The sequence below is a fragment of the Cornus florida genome, unplaced genomic scaffold (assembly GCF_030987335.1).
Source record: "Cornus florida cultivar Cherokee Brave unplaced genomic scaffold, ASM3098733v1 CherokeeBrave_3.0.0_Hap2_Chr11, whole genome shotgun sequence".
Lineage (NCBI taxonomy): Eukaryota > Viridiplantae > Streptophyta > Magnoliopsida > Cornales > Cornaceae > Cornus > Cornus florida.
This window is the reverse complement of record NW_026775581.1, coordinates 79,548,211-79,571,539: the sequence shown is the minus strand read 5'-3', so window position 1 is coordinate 79,571,539 and position 23,329 is coordinate 79,548,211. Positions and strand designations below refer to the sequence as shown.

The following is a 23,329-nucleotide window of genomic DNA, read 5'->3' as shown; positions in this document are numbered from 1 at the left end:
CATCATAGGCACCAGCTCTTTTTCTGAACCACCTCTGTTTCATCTGCTTGTAGGTTTAAAAAAAGAGTACACTTGGAGCAGCTAAAACGGTTTGTAACAGCTCCAGTATATGGACTAAAGATTAGATTGGTGAACACAATCCCACTCTACACGAGGGAAAAATATTTAATACCCCCGGGATAGAGGTTTTGTAATACCTCCGGGCAACGAAAATCCCATGGGTACTATTCCGACCCCGGGCCTTCAACGATCCCTCAGTGAAAATAACATTATTTTTTAACATTTTTTTATTTTTTATTATTTTTTATCTGAATGAACATACGAGTGACTTAAGGCAATCTAAGGCAGCAGATAAAATATATATAATAAACACATTAATTCATCTGTCCACACCATGCCAGGACTGTTTTTATTCATTCGAATGGAGCGTAAAACTTACACTGAGTGGTCCTTGAAGCAACTTTTTTCCATGTGAATGATAATCACATGCATCACCATTTGCAACTTATTTGCCAAATAACACAAGTGGGGCCAAAAAAGAGGCCGAAATGGGAGATATTAAAAAATATAAGCACCATAAACCTTTTCAGCCTGTGTTCAGAAATGAAAAAGAATTACTTATTTTTTGCCCTGATTAATAGGTGCAAATCTCATTTGTCCTTCCCTTTAACCACAAGGATAGAAACTTAAAATGAGTATACCAAAATATCATCCAATTGAAGAAGTAATGCCAAAGAATGAATAAAAAAGAGAACGGAAGAAAGGAGGCTACACGTGAACATGTAGTAGCAATATGGCAAGCTCTTTTCCATCATTGCGCACCACCCTTAGAAGACAGTGCCACTTGAATTCCTAGTTAATACAGTAAGCAATTAGTATACATATAAACAAATATGTGAAAAATTACAAAAAAAAAAAAAAAAAAAAAAAAAAAAAAAAAAAAAAAAAAAACGTTGTTACAATCTTAACCTGGCACGGCTGAGATTATTATGTGACAATGGCGCTGTGTGCCTAAGGATGAAAAGCCACCTGATATTTTTAGCGACCTGTGAGAATGATTTGAAGCAATTAACAAAAAGTATTAGCATGCAGATCAATAATAAAAAGTCTTACGACACACACACGTGAGGGAGGTAGGGTAATAATTATATTCACAAATGAAATGACAAGAAAAAAATTATGATAGCCACCTCAAATATTTTCAGTCGTTGCTGCCAAAATCTTGAGAATCATTTATATTCTGATTGGTGCCATCTTTGGCATCAATGCATGGGGTAAGAGGTGGGAAAGAAGGCACAGCCTGCAATATGAACTTGCGGCCGCTTCTCAAGCCTGCTGAAGAGCTAGACCCAAGCTCATGTAAGCGACTATGCGGAGGAGAAACTCGCTTCTTATTTGGGGAGCTTACTTTCACGGCATTGACGGGGGTATTAGTATCCTTCAGTATTTCAGGCATGTCATCTTCCAGTATGTCATAAAGCCTGTTGTCGGAATCAATCACCTGAAGAAATTTGGCTCCTTCAAACTGAGTAGTTGGGGTGATTGGTGAACTACGCCAACGAAGGGAACTCGCTGATGAGAAAGAGTCACTACCAAGACACGATTGGGCTCTTGAATCATTTGTCCAATCCCTTGTTTTTGACGATGTTGAAGCCGCCATGACCATTGAGTGTGCATCAGCCAGTGTAGCGGTATGACATATATTGGCAAGGCCATCACATCTTGGTGAGGTTTCTGCATTGTCATAATCCAATTCCTGATGACAAGAAATTACATCCAGAATGTCTCTCCTAGTTTTCAGGAGCATCTCGTGTTTATCAGAATTTCTAGGAGATCCCGGGGACTTTCCATAGGGTGGAACCAAGGCAAGATCAGATTCAGGTGATGGGATATATCCTCTAGAAAGAAATCTAGATTTTGATGCATCCTTTCCATGGCTAGATTGTAAAAACGTGAGCAATAAACATAAAGGAATTAGGTTAAAAATATCTAGTCAATTTATAATACATTGAAACATCCCTAGGAAAAGAATCTTACTCTGAGTACTGGAATGCTGGAGTTAGAGGTGTCAAGTAGTGAGGATTACACAGCTCAGTTTGCAACAAACCATTTCTGGTAGCCACCATTTCAAGATTCTCTTCAAATGTGCTTTCAAATCTTTCATGGATGGGTGGTCTGGTTACCACATCCTTAGTCATGCCAAATTCTGAGAAAGCAATTTCTTAGTAGAAAATCAAAGAGAATTCAGTACAAAAGGCTCAGCTTCGTTCAATAATAAATGTTCCACCAGAAAATATTTTTATATGAAAAAAAACAAACAGAACATTTCCCTTATTATTGTCCTTGTCGGATTTAAATTTTGAAAATATCTCATAAAGACACTTATACATGCCCCTAAGACCTGATGCAACATACATACGCTGAAATGTTACTAAAAGTAGCATACATTCATGATACAGACTCAACAACATATAAATTTAAATTTTATTTGCAAACATCCATCACATAAGACAACTACAGAATTTCATTTAATGTTTAAATTCTTATAATAAGAATTGCACAATAAGGAGAACGAAGATATGTAAATATCACAGATTTTTTATTTTATATGGTAGTACCACTCTCTTCTTACGTTTATGTAATTACAGATATATACTCATTTTATATTGAACTATGTTACCTACATTTGGGGTACGGGTATGTGACTGAGCGTCAATAAGTATCAGATCTCCAAATAGAAGGATACCGGGACACCATTAAACATTTAATATTTTTCTTGACAACTACAGGATTTCATTTAATGTTTAAATTCTTATAATAAGAATTGCATAATAAGGAGAACGAAGATATGTAAATCTCACAGATTTTTTATGTTATATGGTAGTACCACTCTCTTCTTACGTTTATGCAATTACAGATATATACTCATGTTATGTTGAACTATGTTACCTACATTTGGGGTATGTGCATCAAGTACGTGTATGTGGCTGAGCGTCAATAAGTATCAGATCTCCAAATAGAAGGATACCGGGACACCATTAAACATTTAATATTATTTAATATTTTTCTTTTATTTTCTAAATAAAATAACGTTTTGATGAAACAGAAAATTCAAAATGGGCATTTAAGTCATTTTAAAGCAATTATATAATAAAATTGAATTATTTAATATGCATTTTTAGCACATGCCCAACCAATCTCATACCCTTGTCCAACTGTTATGTGTCCAACGTGGGTATTTCAAGCACTATTGAAGAGTCCATGTAACATACTTGTTTCAAATATTAACAATGATTCATAGAATAATCTTGAATTTTATAACTTTCTGTCCACTTTAGTAATGATACGGGCACAACACTATCATCGTCGTCGGCGTCGTCATCCTCGCCTTACTCCCATATGAATGAGGTCGGCCACATGAATTCTCTATCTCCATTCCTTTCTGTTAGCATTTATAATACCACGATTTATGATATAACTTATCATAATAGCCGAGATATGATAGGCCCAAATCATGGGATGTGATTTACCATATTATCTGTGAGATATGATAGCCACAAATCATGTATTTAACTTATTTACGCATATGTCTAGGCATAGAATTTGCAATGATTTGATTTAGTTTCCTTTCTTGTAATATGAGCATGTGCTCATTTTATCTATAAATACTAGAGCTGTGAATGGGTAATTCATCTCATTCAAGCCTTTACGCAATTCTCTCTTTTCTCTTCTTTTTATATATTTCTATTTGGTATCAGAGCCAACACCTTTCCACACCTTTCAGCAGCCTTGCTACTTGTGCGACAGCTACCTTAGGCTGTTTGTGATATCGTGTGACGTTGCCTACACATGTTTTTCTGTGTTACTGTTTTGTGATCGAAAATAGGTATTTTTAAGTTTTACAATTTCTTTTTCACTCTTCTAGGGTTGGGTAAATTGGAATAGTTGGTTTCTAACACCTAGAAGGGCTTGGGTAAAAAAAATTAGTTTACAAAGAGGTTCCAAATATTAAGAAGGAGGCTGTCTGGCTTTATGTAAGCGGGTAGCGCTCCTTAAAAAAGGTATGTATTTGGATTTTTTGGGAATGGTTTGAGGAGACATTGTTTATGGTCTGAGGAGACCCTTTGATTTATTAACAGAATTTGTGGTGTTTTTGGAGTTCTTTTTATTGTCGTGTGACAGATTATGGCAGATTCAGGGTCCTCGACTGTTAATTCTCTTGGCTCACGTTCTGTGGGTGGTGGTGCCATTTTTCCCACCAACTCATCAGAAAATCCAGGACTTCAAATCACCACAGTGAAGTTGGATGGTTCCAACTATTTGATTTGGGCACAGTCTGCCAAGATGTGCATTGGTGGCAAAGGCAAGATTGGCTATATTACTGGTTCTGAGAAAAAGCCAGCTAAGTCAGAGAAGGCATATCCATAGTGGTTTGCAGATAACGCTATGGTTATGTCTTGGCTAGTCAATTCGATGCAACCAAACATAGTTGTTGGCTATATGTTTATGAAGACTGCTAAACAGATTTGGGATTCAGTTCAACGCACTTATTCTCAGAGGCAGAATAATGCACGAATTTTCCAGCTGGGCCGAGATATCACCAGGATTTCTCAGGGTGACTTGACAGTTTCAGGTTACATCGCCAAGCTTCGTGCTATTTGGGAGGAGATGTCATATTATGATTCCTTCCACTCTTGGAAGGATCCAGATGATGCAGTTTTATATGCATGAATTGTGGAGAAGAATCGAGTGTTTCAGTTTCTTGCCGGGTTAAACGACGAGTTTGAGTATGCTCGTGTTCATTTATTGGACTTATCTTCATTCCCTACTCTTGAGGATGCATATTCCTATGTGTTGTCAGATGAGAGCCACCGGACTCATCCATTAGGTGTTGCTTCTGTTGATCGTTCTGCTATGGCAGTTTGGATTCCCAACCTTTCAGGAACTTCACCATCCCAGTCAGTTCAGAGCACTACCACCGGTCCTCCTCTGGGACGACAACGTGGACGGTGTGACCATTGCGGAAAAATTGGTCACATCAAATCTCGTTGTTATGCTCTACATGGACGTCCACTGCAACAGAAACAACAGCCTCGATCCTCTGCACATTCTGTTACACAACCAGTCTCGTTATCAACTCCTGACAACCCTGCCTCTACATCTTCTGCCACAGTTACCTTGACTCAAGCTGATTTGGACAAGTTCAAGCAATTCTTCAACCAAATGAACGCATCATCTCAGCCAACCTCCACTAATGCCCACTCAGGTATTATTGCGTCTGCACATAGTGTATCTACATCTTCAACACCATGGATCATTGATTCTGGTGCTTCAGACAATATGACTGGTATGTCCTCACTCTTCCAATCTTATAGTATCTGCTCTGGCCAACGCAAGGTCCGCCTTGCGGATGGCTCTCCATCTTCCATTGCTGGGAAGGGTCACATATCAGTTACTCCTTCATTAACTTTGTCAAGTACACTTCATATTCTAAAGTTGACTACAAATCTTATTTCTGAGCGTTACCAAACAATTAAATTGTAGTGTAACGTTCTTTCCCTCTCATTGTATTTTTCAGGATCTGGTGTCGAAACGGACGATTGGCAGTGGGCGTGAAGTGGACGGTTCATACCTGTTGGATGCTCCTTTGTCACCGCAAGCACATTCAGCTTCATTTTCTAATATTGTTTCATCTAATAAAGCCCAGCTTAAGCGTTGGCACATGCGTTTAGGACATATTTCTTTTGGTTATTTGAAACATTTATTTCCTTTCTTATTTTGTAACGTGGCAGTGTCAGATTTATCCTGTGAAACATGTCATATGGCTAAACATGTTCGTTCCAATTATCCTGCTAGTAGTAATAAATCTGCTTTAACACCTTTTAATCTTGTTCGTTCAAATGTGTGGGGTCCTTGCCCAGTTACTTCTAGTCTTGGATTTCGATATTTCGTGTTGTTCATTGATGATCATAGTCGTGTTACTTGGGTTTATCTTATGAAAACCAAAAATGAGGTATACACCTTTTTTAAAAATTTTATGACAATGGTTCAGACTCAATTTGGTCGTACCATTAAAAAATTCCGATCTGACAAGGGTACAAAGTACACTTATGGGGAGGTACAACGATTATGTACAGAATTTGGGATTGCGCATCAGCTGGCTAATGTTAAAACTCCTCAACAGAATGGTCGTTCTGAGAGAAAGAATCGCCACATCCTTGACTTAGCCAGAGCAATCTGCATTTGCATGAATGTTCCCCAGTCATTTTGGGGAGATGCAGTTCTTACCGCTGTTTACATCATTAATAGGACTCCTTCTAGGATTCTTAACTTTGCAGCCCCACTCTCAATCTTACATCCCAATTCATTTCTATTTTTGATTCCTCCACGAGTCTTCTGGTGTGTGTGCTTTGTTCAGCAGTTGGGGCAAACTCGTACAAAGCTTGACCCCAAGGCTTTAAAGTGTGTGTTTTTGGGCTATTCTGACTCTCAAAAAGGTTATAGGTGTTACCGTCCTCCCCGTCATCGGCGGTTTATATCCATGGATGTTTCTTTCTTTGAGCATACACCATACTATAGTGGTTCAGTTGGTTCTCAAAGTGAATGGTTCCCATTGAATATAATGGATGATCACCTTCTTTCGTCTTCAACTCCTCTACCATTACCTGTTTCTTCTTCTATAATTCCTCCTCGTGATACCCCTCCGGCAGGGGGAATTGTTCCTTTTTCACAGGTTTATAATCGGAGACAACAGGTACAAGCTTCTACTCCCACGATCGACTGCCCTGTTCCTTCGGCACCAGCTCCGCCTTCTTAAGCTATTGTTTCGCTTGATGATCGCCCCATTGCTCTTCGAAAGGATAAACGTTCTTGTACTTACCCTATTTCTAATTTTGTTTCTGATTATGCTCTCTCACCCTCCTATCGGAGTTTTCTTGTTTCTATTGCCTCGGTTCCTGTTCCTTCCAGTGTTGCAGATGCGCTAGCACAACCTCAATGGCATGATGCTATGACAGAAGAACTACAAGCACTTGAGAAAAATCAGACTTGGGACATGGTTCCGCTTCCTATTGGACGAAAGGCTGTGGGTTGTCGTTGGGTGTTTACAGTCAAGCATAATCCAGATGGGTCAGTTGCTCGTTCAAGGCCCGATTGGTTGCCAAGGGTTATGCTCACACTTATGACATAGATTATCAAGAGACTTTTGCCCCTGTTGCCAAGATGAATACCATCCGTGTATTATTTTCCGTTGCTGCAATTCGATCTTGGCCTCTATTTTAGTTAGATGTCAAGAATGCCTTTCTTAATGGTGATTTGCAGGAGGAGGTGTATATGGTTCCTCCTCCGGGCTTGCGTTCTCCTGCTCATTCTGGTATGGTATGTCGTCTTCGTCGTTCTCTATATGGCCTCAAGCAGTCTCCTCGAGCTTGGTCTGATCGCTTTGGCACTGCTATGCTCAAGTTTGGTTTCCATCAAAGTGCAGCTGATCATACCTTGTTTTTATATCATTCAGGCGGTAAGACAGTTGCTCTCATTGTGTATGTCGATGATATTATTCTTATCGACGATGATACTACCGGAATTAATGAGGTTAAGAGCTATCTTGGCCGTCAGTTTGAGATTAAGGATCTTGGTCCCCCATGATACTTCTTGGGCATTGAGGTGGATCGCTCCAAGACTGGCATTCTCATCTCTCAACGCAAGTATGTTCTTGACTTGCTTTCTGCTTCTGGTCAGCTTGGCACTCGTCCTGCTGATACTCTGATTGAGCAGAATCATCGGTTGGCTGATTCAGAGGGGGAGTTGTTGTCAGATATTGGTCAGTATCAACGACTTGTGGGGAAGCTCATCTATTTATCCATGACTCGACCTGACATTGCTTATGCCGTGAGTGTCGTGAGTCAATTCATGCACTCTCCTCGTGCCCCACACCTTGATGCAGCTATTCGGATTCTTCGCTACTTAAAAGGGTGTCTAGGCCGTGGTATTTTGTTTGCTAATCATGGTCACTTACGTGTTGAGGCTTGGACAGATGCTGATTATGCAGGATCAATTTCAGATAGGAGGTCTACTTCAGGTTATTGTACCACTATTGGTGGTAACTTGGTTACTTGGCGCAGTAAGAAGCAGGAAGTTGTCTCTCGATCTAGTGCAGAGGCAGAGTATAGGGCTATGGCTCTTGGGGTAGGTGAGTTGCTTTGGCTGAAAACCTTGATGACAGACTTGTGCCTTCTAGTGTCGCTTCCATTCTCACTCTACTGCGACAACAAGTCTGCCATTAGCATAGCAGCAAATCCCGTTCAGCATGACAGGACTAAGCATATAGAGGTGGACCGTCACTTCATTCGAGAGAAGATCATCTCTGGTCAAATTTGCACTCCATTTGTCACAAGCTCTCAGCAGCTTGCAGACATTCTTACAAAGGGCGTCAGCAAGATTGTGTTTGAGAATGCATTGTCCAAGTTGGGCGTTTCAGATATCCACACACCAACTTGAGGGGGAGTGTTAGCATTTATGATACCACGATTTATGATATAACTTACCATAATAGCCAAGATATGATAGGCCCAAATCATGGGATGTGATTTACCATATTATCTGTGAGATATGATAGCCATAAATCATGTATTTGACTTATTTACTCATATGTCTAGGCATAGAATATGCAATGATTTGATTTAGTTTCCTTTCTTGTAATATGAGCATGTGCTCATTTCATCTATAAATACTAAAGCTGTGAATGGGTAATTCATCTCATTCAAGCCTTTACGCAATTCTCTCTTTTCTCTTCTTTTTATATATTTCTACTCTTTCTATCACCCGCCATATCACCTACTATGTTTAACTTTAGGGCACAACACTATCTGTTTCCTATAAAGATGGCACCTTGATATATTACGGCCGTGCACAATTTGCTTCAAATCATGTTAGGGTATCATTTATAAATTTGCTACTGCACAGAGAGAGAGAGAGAGAGGAAATAATGAGTTGGGAAAAGTACATGTGCTCCAAATTCTGGGTGCACAATCCAAGGGGATATAGGTACTAGCAAATTATGTTACGACTGCATAGAGTTATCTGAGGAATTGTTCTCTTATTTACATGTTGCTAAAATTATTGAAGGCAAGAGAGGATGGAGGGACAATGGGACTCTACAAAATTCAAATTGATTCTATGATTTTCTTTACTTTACATATCCTACAATTATCACAAAAGAAAAATTCATCGAGGTTGAGAATGTCGAAAACAACAAAACAGAATGATGGAAGAAGAGTAAAATCATGTTTCTCGCTTAAATTTTGCTCCTGACACCAATATTTTCTAGAGCTTAACACCTTCAGTTGAGAGAAAAATGTCCCGAAGCACAGCTTTTGGGCATTGTCGCATTTCTGTGACTTACCAGATATGGGTTCGCAACATAATTAGTAGGGAACATTTTGATAAGTCACTCTATGCTACCAAAGTCACTGGTAGGGAACATTATAATTCCCTATATGCTAACAAAGTAATTGATAGGGAATGTTTCAATGTGTCGGTGAATGCCATCCCCTTGAATTGTGGTATCCCCAATTTTTATTATTTAGGTACTCTTAAGATCGTTGGGAACGTGTAAAGTTGATGCAAGACCTTGTGTTTACAAGATTATCAAATGGCAACATGATCATGTTGCCTAGTGGTATCAACTCCTAAGTTACATAATATTATAACTCAGTTGTCTTATCCTTACACAGCTGGTCCCAAGTCTAGAAGTAGGAAGAGGGTTTCTGAAAGTTCAGACCGGAACCTACGGCCAGTTATCTAGACCTAAAGGGGGCTGAATAGAGCTTATAGATTGGATCATTGAATTTTAACCGCTTTTTAAATTTCAACAAACTAAACAGAAATTTAAATTATAATAGCAATATAAAAATCACTAATCTATCATCCATAAACAATTAAAATGGTAAAAGACACAAAAATTTTATGTGAAAAATCCCTAATGGGGAAAAACCACGGGACCTAATCCAGCATACTGAATCCACCATGAGAAAGAAGGATTACAACCTAGGTTACGGCTCCCAAACTCTAGAAACTCCTATTTACCTCCATGACACAAATTGATTCACCAAACTCTCCTTAAGTCTCCTGGCACATGATCCACTCATCAATAGGCTTTGCTCCTCAACAATCTACTTCTCCACTAAAGATTCAGTCTCAACCACTATTTGTCCAATTCAATCTCTGAGCGATGGATTGAGAGTGGTTTTGAACTCTTTAGTAGTAGTATGTAGCAATAGATGTCAACACACAATTGGAGAACATTCACCAAAATTAAATATGATGAATGCAAAAACAAAATAGTTGATGCAACTCTAAAACTCACAATAGAGAGAACATGGTTGGTAGTGATAAACTCCCAATTGATTGAAAAATAGGTTGATCGATTGACATGAATCTAGAGACCATCAACCAGAACCTTGATCGATCAAAGTCTACTGCAATATTTTATACTTAAAAATTCGGAAAGGAAGTTTCCAAAAACACTTTTATGCATATATTGAAATCAGTGTTGTTAAAGGCATGCCTAGGCGCTCAAGGCTCGGGTTTAGCGCATGTTGTCATCCTAGGCTCACTGATGTTTACTAGGCTGGCGCCTCGGTTGCGCCTCATCCTGTTTGTGAGGCGCGCCTCACTAATATTTGTTAAAAAAAAAATGATTGTTCTATTTCTTAAGCTAAAAAGGGTACTTTTGGCAACTTAATAAACAAAAAAGAAAGCTCAAGCATACGGTAGAAGGAACTTTTGTACAAAAGAATAAAAAAATAAGAAAGCCCAAGAGTCAAAGTGTTAACCGAACAGTGATAGAATGAGATTGTGAGACGAAAACGAAGCCCTAGTTGCAGAGATGAACGACGAAGCCACTTCAGTTCTTTCTTTCTTTCTTTTTTTCTCTCCTCTAGACCTCCCCTCTTCTTATCTTTGTTTACATCTCTCTTCGTCTAGTTCTCTTCTCTCTGTGTCTTTTTTTTTTTTTTTTTTTGGCTCTGTTTCATAATTTTTTTTCTTGTTAACAATTTTTTTTTTTGTTAAAATATTTATTTCTTTTTGTACTTTGTTTTGCCATTCAAGAAAACACATTTTGCTTTGTCTTTCAAGAAAACAAATTTGTGTTCTGTTTTATGGTTGTTGGATGCTTATATAGTTGATGGATTTACTTTTTTATATTTGATATTAATTTTTAGAATATTGATATGACTCATGAGATATGAATGTTATTATGGTAGTTTAAATTTTCAATTGTGCGTCTCACTTCACTCAGGCACGCGCCTCACTTCACTCAGGCGCGCGCCTCGCTATGTGCCTGCCTAGGCTGCAAAGGACCTCTAGCGCCTTGGGCCTTTAATAACATTGATTGAAATATTTTGAGAATCAAATAAGATCAAATAATGTAAACTTAGAAATCGTAATGCATGTATGCATGAGCTCTAATTTAGTGAGTTCATCAATGTGTTAAAAATCCTGTTTACCCTTCTAAAAGATTAAGCAATTACCTTTGAGAGTAACTCTTAACTTTTGAAATTTCTAATCTAAACTAGAGATTAAAACAAAGGTTACAGACTCTTTATTCTAAGAAATTTGCCAACCCAAGTCCTATTGAACTAATAGTTTCGTTGCGTATAGGAATGACAAAGGGGGCCCTTTACCTGCCCCCAGTCAAGAAATAAGTCCTTATATCCCTATTGCATCTTAAGGAAGCCCACACCCCGGAAAAGAACCCCCAACCCTTGCCCCACTCCCAATTTCTTTTCCAAGTTCTTTATTTTTATTTTTTTATAACAGCATTTGATTAAAGTATTTAACTATGAAAATGTATCACAAACTTAATGGATAATTATAAATTAAAAAAATTTAAGGTTGCATATATGTACTTGGTATATTTTTTAGTAATTAAATTCAAATTAAAGGTTATTGTTGTGACAAATACTGTGAACCAAGAACACAACAAAGAATCACGACAGAAAAGTAAACACGCCACACAAAGAACACAAAAGATTTACGTAGTTTGGCGTAAGCCTAAGCCCATGATGAATATCTGGTGAAAGATTTCATTGTGCAAATATTAAGAGATTACAAGTCTCAGCCCCCAAACCCTAGCGCTCTCTCTCTCTCTCACTCACTAACTTGCGATTTTCAATGTCCTCTCATTTTCCACTACAAACCCTAAACGCCCTTATATACTTTGGCTACAAGAGAGTCCTAAACATGGTCCAAGAGCCGCAAGAGAAAAAAGGGTCAAACCCCACACAAAGCTCATTTTTGGGGCCAAAACCAGGTCGCAACAAAATTCAGGCCACAACATCACAGTTATTATTTTAAATTAAATACATTAACGGGTGGGGCAAGGAATCCCTTCCTTGACCCCGCATGGAGTTCTTTTCTCCGCCTTAGCCCTACAACCCTATCCAAATCCTGTTTAAACTATCCCATTAGGGGTGGGGTTGGGTATAAAGAAAAATGTCATCTTTATAGCTAGGCATCATACAGTTAGAGCATTTGTGAGATTCCTATAAACGCGAATCATTTTTTTTTGATAAGATAAGTAAACGCGAATCATGAGAATATTTGAGGATGAATTAAGACATTTCTCCTTAAATTAAGTGTTGCATCAACTTTCAAGTGCTTCTTAAAAATATGTGAAGGGCATCGCATCCTCGTAAACGCTTGGATACAGTAAAAAAAAGGCAAACAGTCAGCTTACAGGATTACAACAAAATAATACTCTTAGTGAAGGATCAAAACAAGCACACATCCTACCATCACATCTAAGGTTATTATGGGTAACTGGATTACATTGAAAAAATAATAATAAATAAATAACTAGTGGGATCAAAACAACAAAAAAAATTTAACGAGTTATCTAAAAAATTTCCACATGTTATTTCATGTAGAACATGGCTCTTGTGGCTAAATTCAAGAGTTCAATTATCAGAGATTGTAAACATCGACAACTATTAAAATTTAAGACATTCACTGTGGAGGATTAGGTCTGGTAGTTTGCCGCCACATTTGGAAGGAAAAAAAAAATGTTTCTATGATTTACATGGAGAAGATAAACAATCGCATACCATGTGGTTGCCAAAATACACAAAGCAACATTGCCAGTAAAAGAAGCCAAAAAGGCGTTTCTTGGATATACTTTCATCCTCTAACTCAATTTTTCTCACCAATCAAAATGTTTTGTACTTGGTTAAAAGATTTCTAATTTTTCACAACGTTCTATAAATTCCGCTTCCCTTCTTTTCTTGATGGAAACTCCTTTAGATTTATAAAGGAAACAAGCCACGTTTAATTTAAAGACATCATGCATTCGAAAATTGTGCTGCTTATTTAAGGATATTATACAAGTAGTATAATAAACACTAGTGAAAACTTGGCTTTGCCAGATAAACAATCGCATACCATGTGGTTGCCAAAATACACAAAGCAACATTGCCTGTAAAAGAAGCCTAAAAGGCATTTCTTGGATATACTGTCATCCTCTAACTCAATTTTTCTCACCAATCAAAATGTTTTGTACTTGGTTAAAAGATTTCTAATTTTTCACATCGTTCCTATAAATTCCACTTCCCTTCTTTTCTTGATGGAAACTCCTTTAGATTTATAAAGGAAACCAGCCACGTTTAATTTATAGACATCATGCATTCGAAAATTGTGCTGCTTATTTAAGGATATTATACAAGTAGTAAAATAAACACAAGTGAAAACTTGGCTTTGCCAGATATGGACATCCTTTTTATATGAAATTTCTTTCTTTTCTACTTCTTCTAACCCTTATAGTTCAATATCTGCAATCATAATTGCTCAATCTTTTTATAGTTTGTAACATTTCATTGCAATCCCAAAATACTTTAACACTTGATTACAGTAAAAAAAAAAAAACCAAAAAGATGTGAAGATCCATCAACATATAAAATAACTATATGTTTTACAAAAGTTCATTGATATACTCCACATTCTATCCATCAAGAAGTTTAAAGTGCAATTATCTGATTGTGTAACATTTCATTTTAGGCATAACAGCTAAGAAAACCTTAGTTCCTCAGCTCAAAACAAATCTCACTCTAAGAGGGTTAACATGCAGAATCCTAACTCCTTTTACTGCTTTTTAACATTATTTTCAAATCAACAATAGTAACAATATAATAATGATGATTATGCTGGAATAAGTCAGAGTAAGGAGATTTTCATTTAATATGTTACCTTCCTTCCTGCCGTAGACATTTTTACATCCTTCACACCGACATCCATCAGAGCAACCAACATTAGCCTTTTGAGAAACAGCAGAAAAATAAGTCAATAAATGAAAAGAACAAATGGTGACAAGAATGTCATGGATGGAGAAATAACAAAACATGAAACCTGATAGCACTCGCAATATTTTTTCAAACACATAGATTTCTTGCAGTTGCACCCCCTTTTGTGTCTTGCCGAGGATGGTGTCAAATGATTTCCTTCCTCCTGCAGAGTGTTGATAATATTATAAAGTTGCTGTGCAAGAAAGTACCTATGAAAATTAAATTTGAGGATATTGTACCACACTACTATATGCAGGAGATTCGTTGAGACGCTGTACAATCTTTGGAGCAAATGCAAGTGGATTTCGTGATTCAATTTGTTGCCGAGTCTCAAGAACTGTATCTTCGTATTCAGGTCTGTTGAAGCATCCTTGACAAGCACAAGGTTCCGCACAATAGATTCCAGCAGCAAAACAGTCACAATAGCTGCCAAAAAAAAAAATTACAATCATTCACAATAAAAGCGAAAGATCGACTAAGACAAAACTTCGAGTCACTTACAGTTTCAAGCATTTAGTCTTCTTACAATTGCAACGTTTGCAACCATCACTTTCATTGTTACTCAATGCCTTCTTCCTGCAAAATTATATGGACATTCTGATCTCAGTAAAAAATATTGCAAAGCATTGAAAGATAAACTGTGAGAAAGAACATGCAGGTTTGCCTTTTCTTTCTTGGGCTCGATTGGTTTAACTCCTCAACAGTATCAGAATGTTCAGAATTAGACTTCCTCTTATCATATGGAGTTGCTTTAGCAGCGTGGGGAGACTGAGAAGTGGCAGAAGTTGCTGCTACTAAGCCTTGGGTTTCATGACTACCATCTTCGTTTCTTTCTGAAACTTTTTGAATCACATTAGATAAATTTGAGTAACTCTTAGTGTTTTGTGATGGATGACAGCCCATAATAGATACTGACGTCTTCCCTTGTATGCTCAAACAACCCTTTTCAGCTGATTTCATGATTTCAGTTGCCCCACAACCCATTGGCACAGCACGGACAATACTATTTAAGTGCAAGCCAATACCTGATGACTTGGAAACTGTAAAGGTAGAATTTCCACTTCTTTGAGGAGAAATCATGGAAAGAGACGGCTGAGTCAAGTTAATCATTTTCTTGCTGCTGGAAGTTGCACCCATTTCCATGCAAGATGATTCTAGAACCTCCGAGTTCTCCATACCAGCAGGTGACCTTGAACTAATTACACTATTTGATTGATTCCACGAACCAGGGCTGTTTGCCATGATATTGTGTTGAGCCTCTTCGAACTGAAGACAACGTCTATGGGTGCCACGTTGATGTTGGATGACCTACAATAACTATTGCAATCACTCCAATGCAATGAAAAAGAAAAGAGTAATCCACGAGCCTGCATGGTTCGCATTGAATGATCCAAAGATTTAATGCCACTAATCCATAATGGTTGATTGTATCACGTCTATTCCATCATAAAATGTCCAAAAGAATAAACTAATTGAGTAGTAAATCATTCATATGTCAATCAATTTATGTATCAAAGCGTAAAACAATGTGCCAGTAGATGAAGATAAGTTGGCATGCGAAATATCCTTTTGATTTATTGTGAACCAATGCAAAATGGAGCATACATCTGGTAGGTCATTAGGACTTAGGTGCTATTTGACAAAATTGAGGATTATGAAATGAAAATTTTAAGAACTGTATTTTAAGGGTTGAATTTTTAAGTGTTAGTATCAAATAGAGAATCTTATTGATATATTTTTTAATGTATAGTGTTCAGTTTTCAGTTAAAAGTGAAATCCAAATCACTTACAAGTTTTACCCCATTTAGTGAAATTCTTTTAAGTGGTAACCATGTTACATTGTCAAACACACTTAATTCAGTAATGCTAAATTTATTTAGAATTAAACAATGAATTGAGTTACCAAGTAGCATCTTAGTGTTGGCAAATTCCGTAACCAAAGCTAGTCTAAACTTATATTTTTATTTTATCTATTTTTCGAAGTTAGTTAAGGTAGTTAGGATTGATGTCACCTCGTGCATGTTGTATCATTATTTTTGTAGCAAATGGTCATCTTTTCATTGAATATTAGTACAAGAGCTTCACAGATTCTCCAAAAAAAAAAAATTTAGAGTGTCATTCAATCTTGCATAAACAAAACTAAATAAAATGCACTAGAATTGTTTACTATGTTATGGAGGAATGAGAGCATGTACATAGAAGATTGTTTGCTACTTAGGGAACTGATTCAAGTTGTGAGGGCAGCTATATGAAAGATGAAATAAATGCTCAAATCTAAAAAATGATAGCATTTATTGCAATATTGTGGACTATACAGTTCAGACATTGTTTCAATTGAAACCAAGTCTACTTTTATGTATTGATCTTGGACCCTGAACAAAATGCTATGCATAGTGGATGAACTTGTTGTAGCAACGTTACTTTGTTGATATAGTAAACCAGTAACCTAATAACTAATACCACTTCCCACACTATGAACACATAGTTAAAAGTATCACTTGAAGAAGCACGGATACAAATATGGACACGATACAGACATGCAACACGACAAATCCTAAAAATTGACATGGACACGGCGAATAATAAATACATTATTTTTATATATGTGATGATATGTTATTAAGACTATAAATTTTCATCAAATTAAGAATATGAACTACAACAACAATTCTCTCATCTAAGAAAAGAGAATGGACTAAAGTATAATTTCTAAACTCCATTTACAAAATTTGTTGTAATCTAAATCGACAGCTAAACAAAATACTACAGTTGTATAAAGAATGAAAGAAAAGGAAAGAAAGAGAGACGGAGAGAATTGGCTGGAGTAGAACTTCTAAACCTTTTTTTCTAATTAGGGCATTGTTACCAACGGGCCAGTGGCCTAGAAGTATCAGGCCCCTAATTAGGACATTGTTGAAAAGAAGGAAAGAAAATTCTACTACTAGAGCGATTAAGTTAAAGAAAGAAAAAAATAAAGAAATAAGGAAACTAAGGAGGTGTTGAGAAAAAAAATAGCTCTTTGTTGATAACAAAAGAGATTACCTATAGGAAGAAAGAAGATTAATTAAATGTAAAGGTTAACCCCAAGGGGTTGGCTTCATTGGAAAAGACTTGGGCCCTGGTGCCTCATGAAGCATCAGGTTGCAGGATCGATTCCTGCTAAGTGCAAACAATTCCTTGAAGGGGGATTGTGTGAGTACCAACTAGGAAGAAAAAAAAAAGTAAAGAAGGTTCACTGGCAGTCAAATTTTGATGATCCATTGAAGTTTGAAGCTTGCTTGTGAAAGAAACCAAGATTCTTACCATTTCCTATGTCATCTTTTACAATTTTAAACAAGTAATAAGTAATAACTATAAAAAGATTAAGCAAATAAAATTGCGTGACAAATTACATTTAATTATTTTTTTATTTTATGTTTTGACCTCCATATTATTGAAACTTTTCAAGGAATTCCACATACTTTATATTTTAACCCTTTTTTTCAAATTTTTTTTTTTTAAATCTTCTTTTTAACCAATCACGTGTTTCCACGGTGTGTGAGGCTGTGAGCATTTCTGTCACGTGTCCAAAAGGAAAAATATTTAGACACATTTTTTGGTGTGTCGGGCCGTGTTCGATATAGACACTTCGACCTTTTAGGCATGTCCATCCTTCATAGATAGCACCCAACTAATATAATAAATATAATTTCCCTCTGCTTTATGTGTTATGCTTTGTTCGGTAGGAAGGAAAGAAAAGGTGTGGAGGGAAGATAGGAAGGAATAACCAAACTTCTTCGTTTGGTAGAGAGGAGACAAGGAGAGAACGGATAATAGGAGGGATGAATAATGCTTCCTCCTTTCCAAATTTTCATCCCTCCAAATATGGGCGGAAGAAGGGAGGGAAAACAAGTGGAGCTATTATAGAATTTTTAAATTACTACTACCCTAAATTAAAACTCTCTCTTCCCTTCTCTCCTAACAAGAGCTTATTCTTTCTCTTCCATCCAACCAAACAAAAAGAGAAGAACACAGTCTCTTCTCTCTAGGGATGCCTCATTCATCCCTTCTTCTCTCCTTTCCATCCAATTTTTTTCTTTCCTACCAAACGAACCATTAGTACTCTAAACCATTACTTCCTTAAATGTAAAAAGAAAGTAACAAATGTTAAGAATGAAGCAAATTCTATAAACCCTATAACTAAGACCTAAGATAAATTGTATGTTATAACATTGAAATAAGTAAGTTTAGCACTACTTCCCAAGAACTTAACCAACAACAAATTAAATGAAAAACAAATAATAATTATGATGCCCAGTGGAAGCCATCCTTACTGAAACACAACTGAATGAGCTAACTGTCAAAAGATTCTTCTATTGTCATTTCAATAAAAGAAGCAAAACAACAAAAATGGAAGAGATCTGCAGAACACCGAACAACAAGGAACAACAAATAGAAAGCTCCAGTAATTCTTCCCTTTTTCATCTTAAGTCAAGTTTTATCACTAATGCAATCAACTTTGCTAAAGTTTAAAAAAATCTTGGAGCATTTCAAAAGTACAATTAATTATTAGTAAAAATAATACCTAGATGTGAAACTGGACAAGAAGTTTGATACACTACGAAGTACAAAGAACATGTTTGGAACACTATACAAAACATGTGAGTTCATATGGCAACATTTTAAAGAAATGAACTAACTCTAGGCAAACACCATACCTGTTGTTTTCAGCAGTGTTAAGATTGAGTATAGTAACATCTGATAAGTTGAAATGAAAATTTGGAAACAAAAAATTCTCTGAGATTAACATCCAACAAAAAACTTGCACACAATTAAGTGATATTCAAAGGTGATAACTAAGGGGGAGTTCAGTAACAAGAACGTTTCCTATTTTCTGTTGTCAACCCTTATAAAGCCAACAAAACATAAACAAAAAAACAAAAAAAAAAAAAAATATCATGTTTAGTAATATGTATTTGTTTTCTAAAGTTGAAAAAGTTTTTCATTATTGTGAAGAAAAAGGAAAGCAGTATTTTATGCTTCCTATGTTTTCAGCATTTAGTGCAAGCACATTTTTGCTACTATTACGACACAGGCACTGTTCATTCCAAACAAACACATCTTTTTTCCCTTCTTTACTTTCTATTTGCTATTAAATTTGTATTTGGTATAGTTTGGCTTCTTATGGATGCTGTGCACATTATTTCATGTATCATGAAAAGAATATACCAAAAGATGAAAAGTATGTATCCGTTGTACCAATCACATTTACATATAATTATTTCAATGTTAGTAAACTTCTTTCCATCTTATTTATGTTGAATGAGGGATAAATTAAGCATACCATACTAGAAGTTTAGAACTGTGCTGCACATAATGTCTTAAAGCTTGCCTTGATGGTAATATTTCACTTGTAGAATACGCACAGGCTTTATGAGTTTCACTGTGATATGAGTATGCTACAAAAAGATATTAAAAAAACACAAACACACACACTTACACTTACCATTTGATATGGTTCACAGTAATGCTAGACTATATTACTGACGAATTTTGTGGACCAACGACTAATGAGGAAGCATACAAGATATCTTTTATAAAACTACATATGTGTTGAATATTTTACAGAGCTATATGTTCTGTATTTGTATAGAATTCTATTGTTTCTAACCTATAAATATTTTTAGGATTTTATTAGTTCTGTATTTGGTATAATTTTTCAAAAGAAAATTGTTTCATGGATACAAATACTCAGCGATTGATGGATGAGAAAGAGGGGAAACAATGGAGCTAATGAAAGTGTATGCAACAAACAAACTGAAGAATACTTTATAGCATATACCCATATTTATAGGCTTTCTGATACCAATGGATGAATTAAAGTAACATAGATATAAAAAAAAAAAAATTATGTAAATCTTGCAAATATGCCTTATTAAACACAGTTATATGTTTTATACTTTCAAAGTTGTGGCAACATCAAGTGTTAATAAACGTCATTTCCGCTTTTTGCTTCCACTCAAAAAAGCAAAACCATTGATTCTGATTTCTTGAGATTGCAAAAGACGTTACTAAATGCCCCCTAAATATCTTAATTTAAAAATCAAAATGAATAGAAAAGTATCTCTACATTAAATTGTTAAAACAAGACCTATATATCCACCTCAGCAAACACAAGATAACAGAGAACTTGGTAGACAATTTTCACATCTATTGATCTAATTATACCTTGGGATCAAGAAACGTCATAGAGTCAACAGATTTGTTTGAGACAGCTTGGTCGGTCTCATCACAATTTTCATATTCCTGAAAGATCTGCAAATATCCCGGCTGAAACTTGGACATAGAATTCAATTCATCCTTAAAGCAAGTTCCCGCGTTCTGCAAATTCACATAATGCGCTCAAATATAACAAAGATCTAAAAGTGTATGTTTTACATATTCCTTGTAATCCGATGTAAGAAAGCAAGGATTAGCAGTTATCACCTGTGCCACTGAATAGTCACAATATTGTTCTTCAGAAGCATGGACAGTAGACAAATTAGACTCAACTTTTGGACAGACACTAGAAGGCATGTCAACACTTCCCTGCCTCCCGTCGGTGTCAACAGTCCTACTGTCATTGAATAATAACTTTCCTTGAAGGTCCTCAGTTTGCTCTAACATGGCAGGAAAAGCAACACCTGCCTTCTCTGCATCTTTTCCTATATCATTTTTGTTATCATGTTTTATTACTGAGTCCTTAGAGTTGGTAAAACCATTCAATGATTGAGGCACATCATCAGATTGTTTCAAACTTAAAGTGCCAGAATGAACAGAGTTCGCACAGTCCACTTGCATAGCATCAACCAAGTATTCATCAACACATCCTGAGGGACTGCCATCTCGATCTCGCACAGAGCCATTATTACCAAATTCCTTCTCAGGGCAAGGGATCAACCCACTGCTAAATTGAGTATTGGACTTCATAGACATATCTGGACCTGATGCATCGTTCTTGCATTTATTATCCTCTTGTACTAATTCTGCACCTGATGGCTTAGAGTATTGAAGCCTATGAAAAATTAACATTTTCACGGGATCAATTCTCAAGTCATGGTACATGTTATTCAATTGAAAGAAACAACACAACAGTAAAATTCAAGAAGTATGGAACCTTTTTGAATAACTTCTTTCTTGGAGTGGATTAACACGTGGTGATGTGAACACAATTGGAGGAGAACCAAGTCCTAGAAAGCCTGGTGCAACAGGTGCTGCCTTCACAGGTTTTATAGGGGATAGGTTGCTTATGTACTTAAAAATAGGGGAATCCTGTTACCAAAGGAAACAATAAAAGAAATAAGATATTCAGGTTTCAGAGCAGCTCACAGTAAGATATTCAATCCATAAAACTAACTTCTAACGGTATACATACAAAGTCTAATGTTTAAAATTCTAAATGTAAAAACCCCATTTGTCATGCCACCACTAATGTGTCAATATCTACACAATTGCAAGCACAAACTCATGCCTTGTCGCTTATGGAGACTACAAATTTAACACAATTCTGTTTTGCTGCTGAGAAACTGGCGGAAAGCAGAACAAAATGAAATACTGCTGCCTGCCTCATATTGTCACTTTATTGATTCTAAGTAAACACAGGAATCAGCTAAGCATCCTACATTTACTTTGGCAGAGTTACTCAAGTTGTTTGTTTTCCTAAGAATTAAACATAAAAAATTATAAATCATCAGATTCATTTTTCCGTTTCTCTATTCCAGTTTCCTTGGCCAAAAAAAAAAAAAAAAGGAATCTAGAAGGAACAAAAGACTACAATGTTTCTTTTTTACCAATAAAACAATAGACTCAACTAAGTCTTGTACAGACATTCATCACTTTCTGAATTTTATGACTTTATCTCAAAATTAAACATTTCATCTAAATTTTCCTTTTGCCAAATTTCTCAGTATTCAAAGTATAAATAGAATTTTTTTTTGCAAAAACACAAAACTACTATTATGCTTGCCCAATAAATAAAAAAAGAAAAGAAACTGCAATATAATGCTTTCAAAGTTCCTTTCAGGCACCAATTCGCAAAAGCAAGAACACCCAATTAAAAAAATTACTTGATAAACCTAAAACCCACTGAAACACTCCCAAAACCTACTTCAATTGACACCAATTAACAAAAACATAGCAAATGTAAAAGCAGATCAGAATACCCAATTTATAAACCCTCCAAACCCTAAACAGATTTCCGTACAGAAGTTTTAAAAGAAAGTAGAATTAACTCAAGCCAAGAGCAACAAACAACTAACAGCCACATCCATCTAGAAAAACCCATTTAATAGAAAAAACCAGAAGCTGTAACTAAACCAGAAATTAGAACGATATCAATAACACATAATGGCAACGCGCACACGCATATATATGGAAATATATCAAAATTGGTCATAGTTATATAGATCATCTAGAAAATGAAAAACAAAAAAAAAAAAAAAAAAAAAAGAAAAGAAAAAAGAAAAAGTGAACAAATTTTAAGAAAGAAAAATTGGGGAGAGAGCAAAACTTGTTGGTATACATGGATTGCAACGGAGTCTGATGAAGTGGCTATAGTGGTGATCTTGTCATCAGATTCAGGGGACCCCATTGTTTAAAACCCTAACCCTAATCCAAAAGTACTCTTTCCGCATCCTTCTCTCTCTACGCTCTCTCTCTCTCTCTCTCCTGATCCTAAAACTGACTCAATATGTTGCTAAAAATGTTAAACATTTTCCTTTTTCCACAAATATGAGTGTGAGAAAAAGCGCGTTTTTAAATCATTAAGACCTTGAGCGGGAAAATAAATATTTAGACTAAAGCCCATTAGCCCAATAATTTAGGTCTGGATGTATATTGACCCACTATTCTAGGGCTGTGAATGGAGTCCACGGATAGCTGGGTTTGGGGCTAGGTTTGGAGCAGCCTGAACTTGGAGTTGGGCTAGATCCAGCAAAACTTGACTTGATCGTAATTGGGCTTGGACGAGCTATAGG

General features: G+C 36.2%; 1 protein-coding gene across 1 annotated transcript; it reads right to left on the bottom strand.

Annotated features, from left to right (window-relative positions):
* Nucleotides 1–566: 566 nt before the first annotated feature.
* Nucleotides 567–23,058, bottom strand: LOC132282842 (CRC domain-containing protein TSO1-like). Its single transcript, XM_059784648.1, has 13 exons — nt 22,876–23,058; nt 21,472–21,626; nt 20,802–21,369; nt 20,544–20,696; nt 15,001–15,644; nt 14,838–14,912; nt 14,576–14,762; nt 14,401–14,499; nt 14,242–14,308; nt 2,038–2,206; nt 1,191–1,937; nt 970–1,046; nt 567–852 (listed from the first exon to the last, which is right to left on the bottom strand). Exons 1-11 carry the CDS (start codon nt 22,942–22,944, stop codon nt 1,202–1,204), a joined length of 2,922 nt encoding a protein of 973 aa, XP_059640631.1. The 5' UTR covers nt 22,945–23,058; the 3' UTR covers nt 567–852; nt 970–1,046; nt 1,191–1,201.
* Between the last annotated feature and the right edge of the window lie 271 nt (nt 23,059–23,329).

What these genes read in the sequence shown, in the direction of transcription:
- LOC132282842 (XM_059784648.1), bottom strand. Translation starts at nt 22,944, where the DNA reads ATGGGGTCCCCTGAATCTGATGACAAGATCACCACTATAGCCACTTCA. An exon ending in AATATTGCGAGTGCTATCAG is followed by an intron (nt 14,309 to 14,400) that starts GTTTCATGTTTT and finishes GTTTCTCAAAAG; the next exon opens with GCTAATGTTGGTTGCTCTGA. An exon ending in TGTCTACGGCAGGAAGGAAG is followed by an intron (nt 2,207 to 14,241) that starts GTAACATATTAA and finishes TTGCTTTCTCAG; the next exon opens with AATTTGGCATGACTAAGGAT.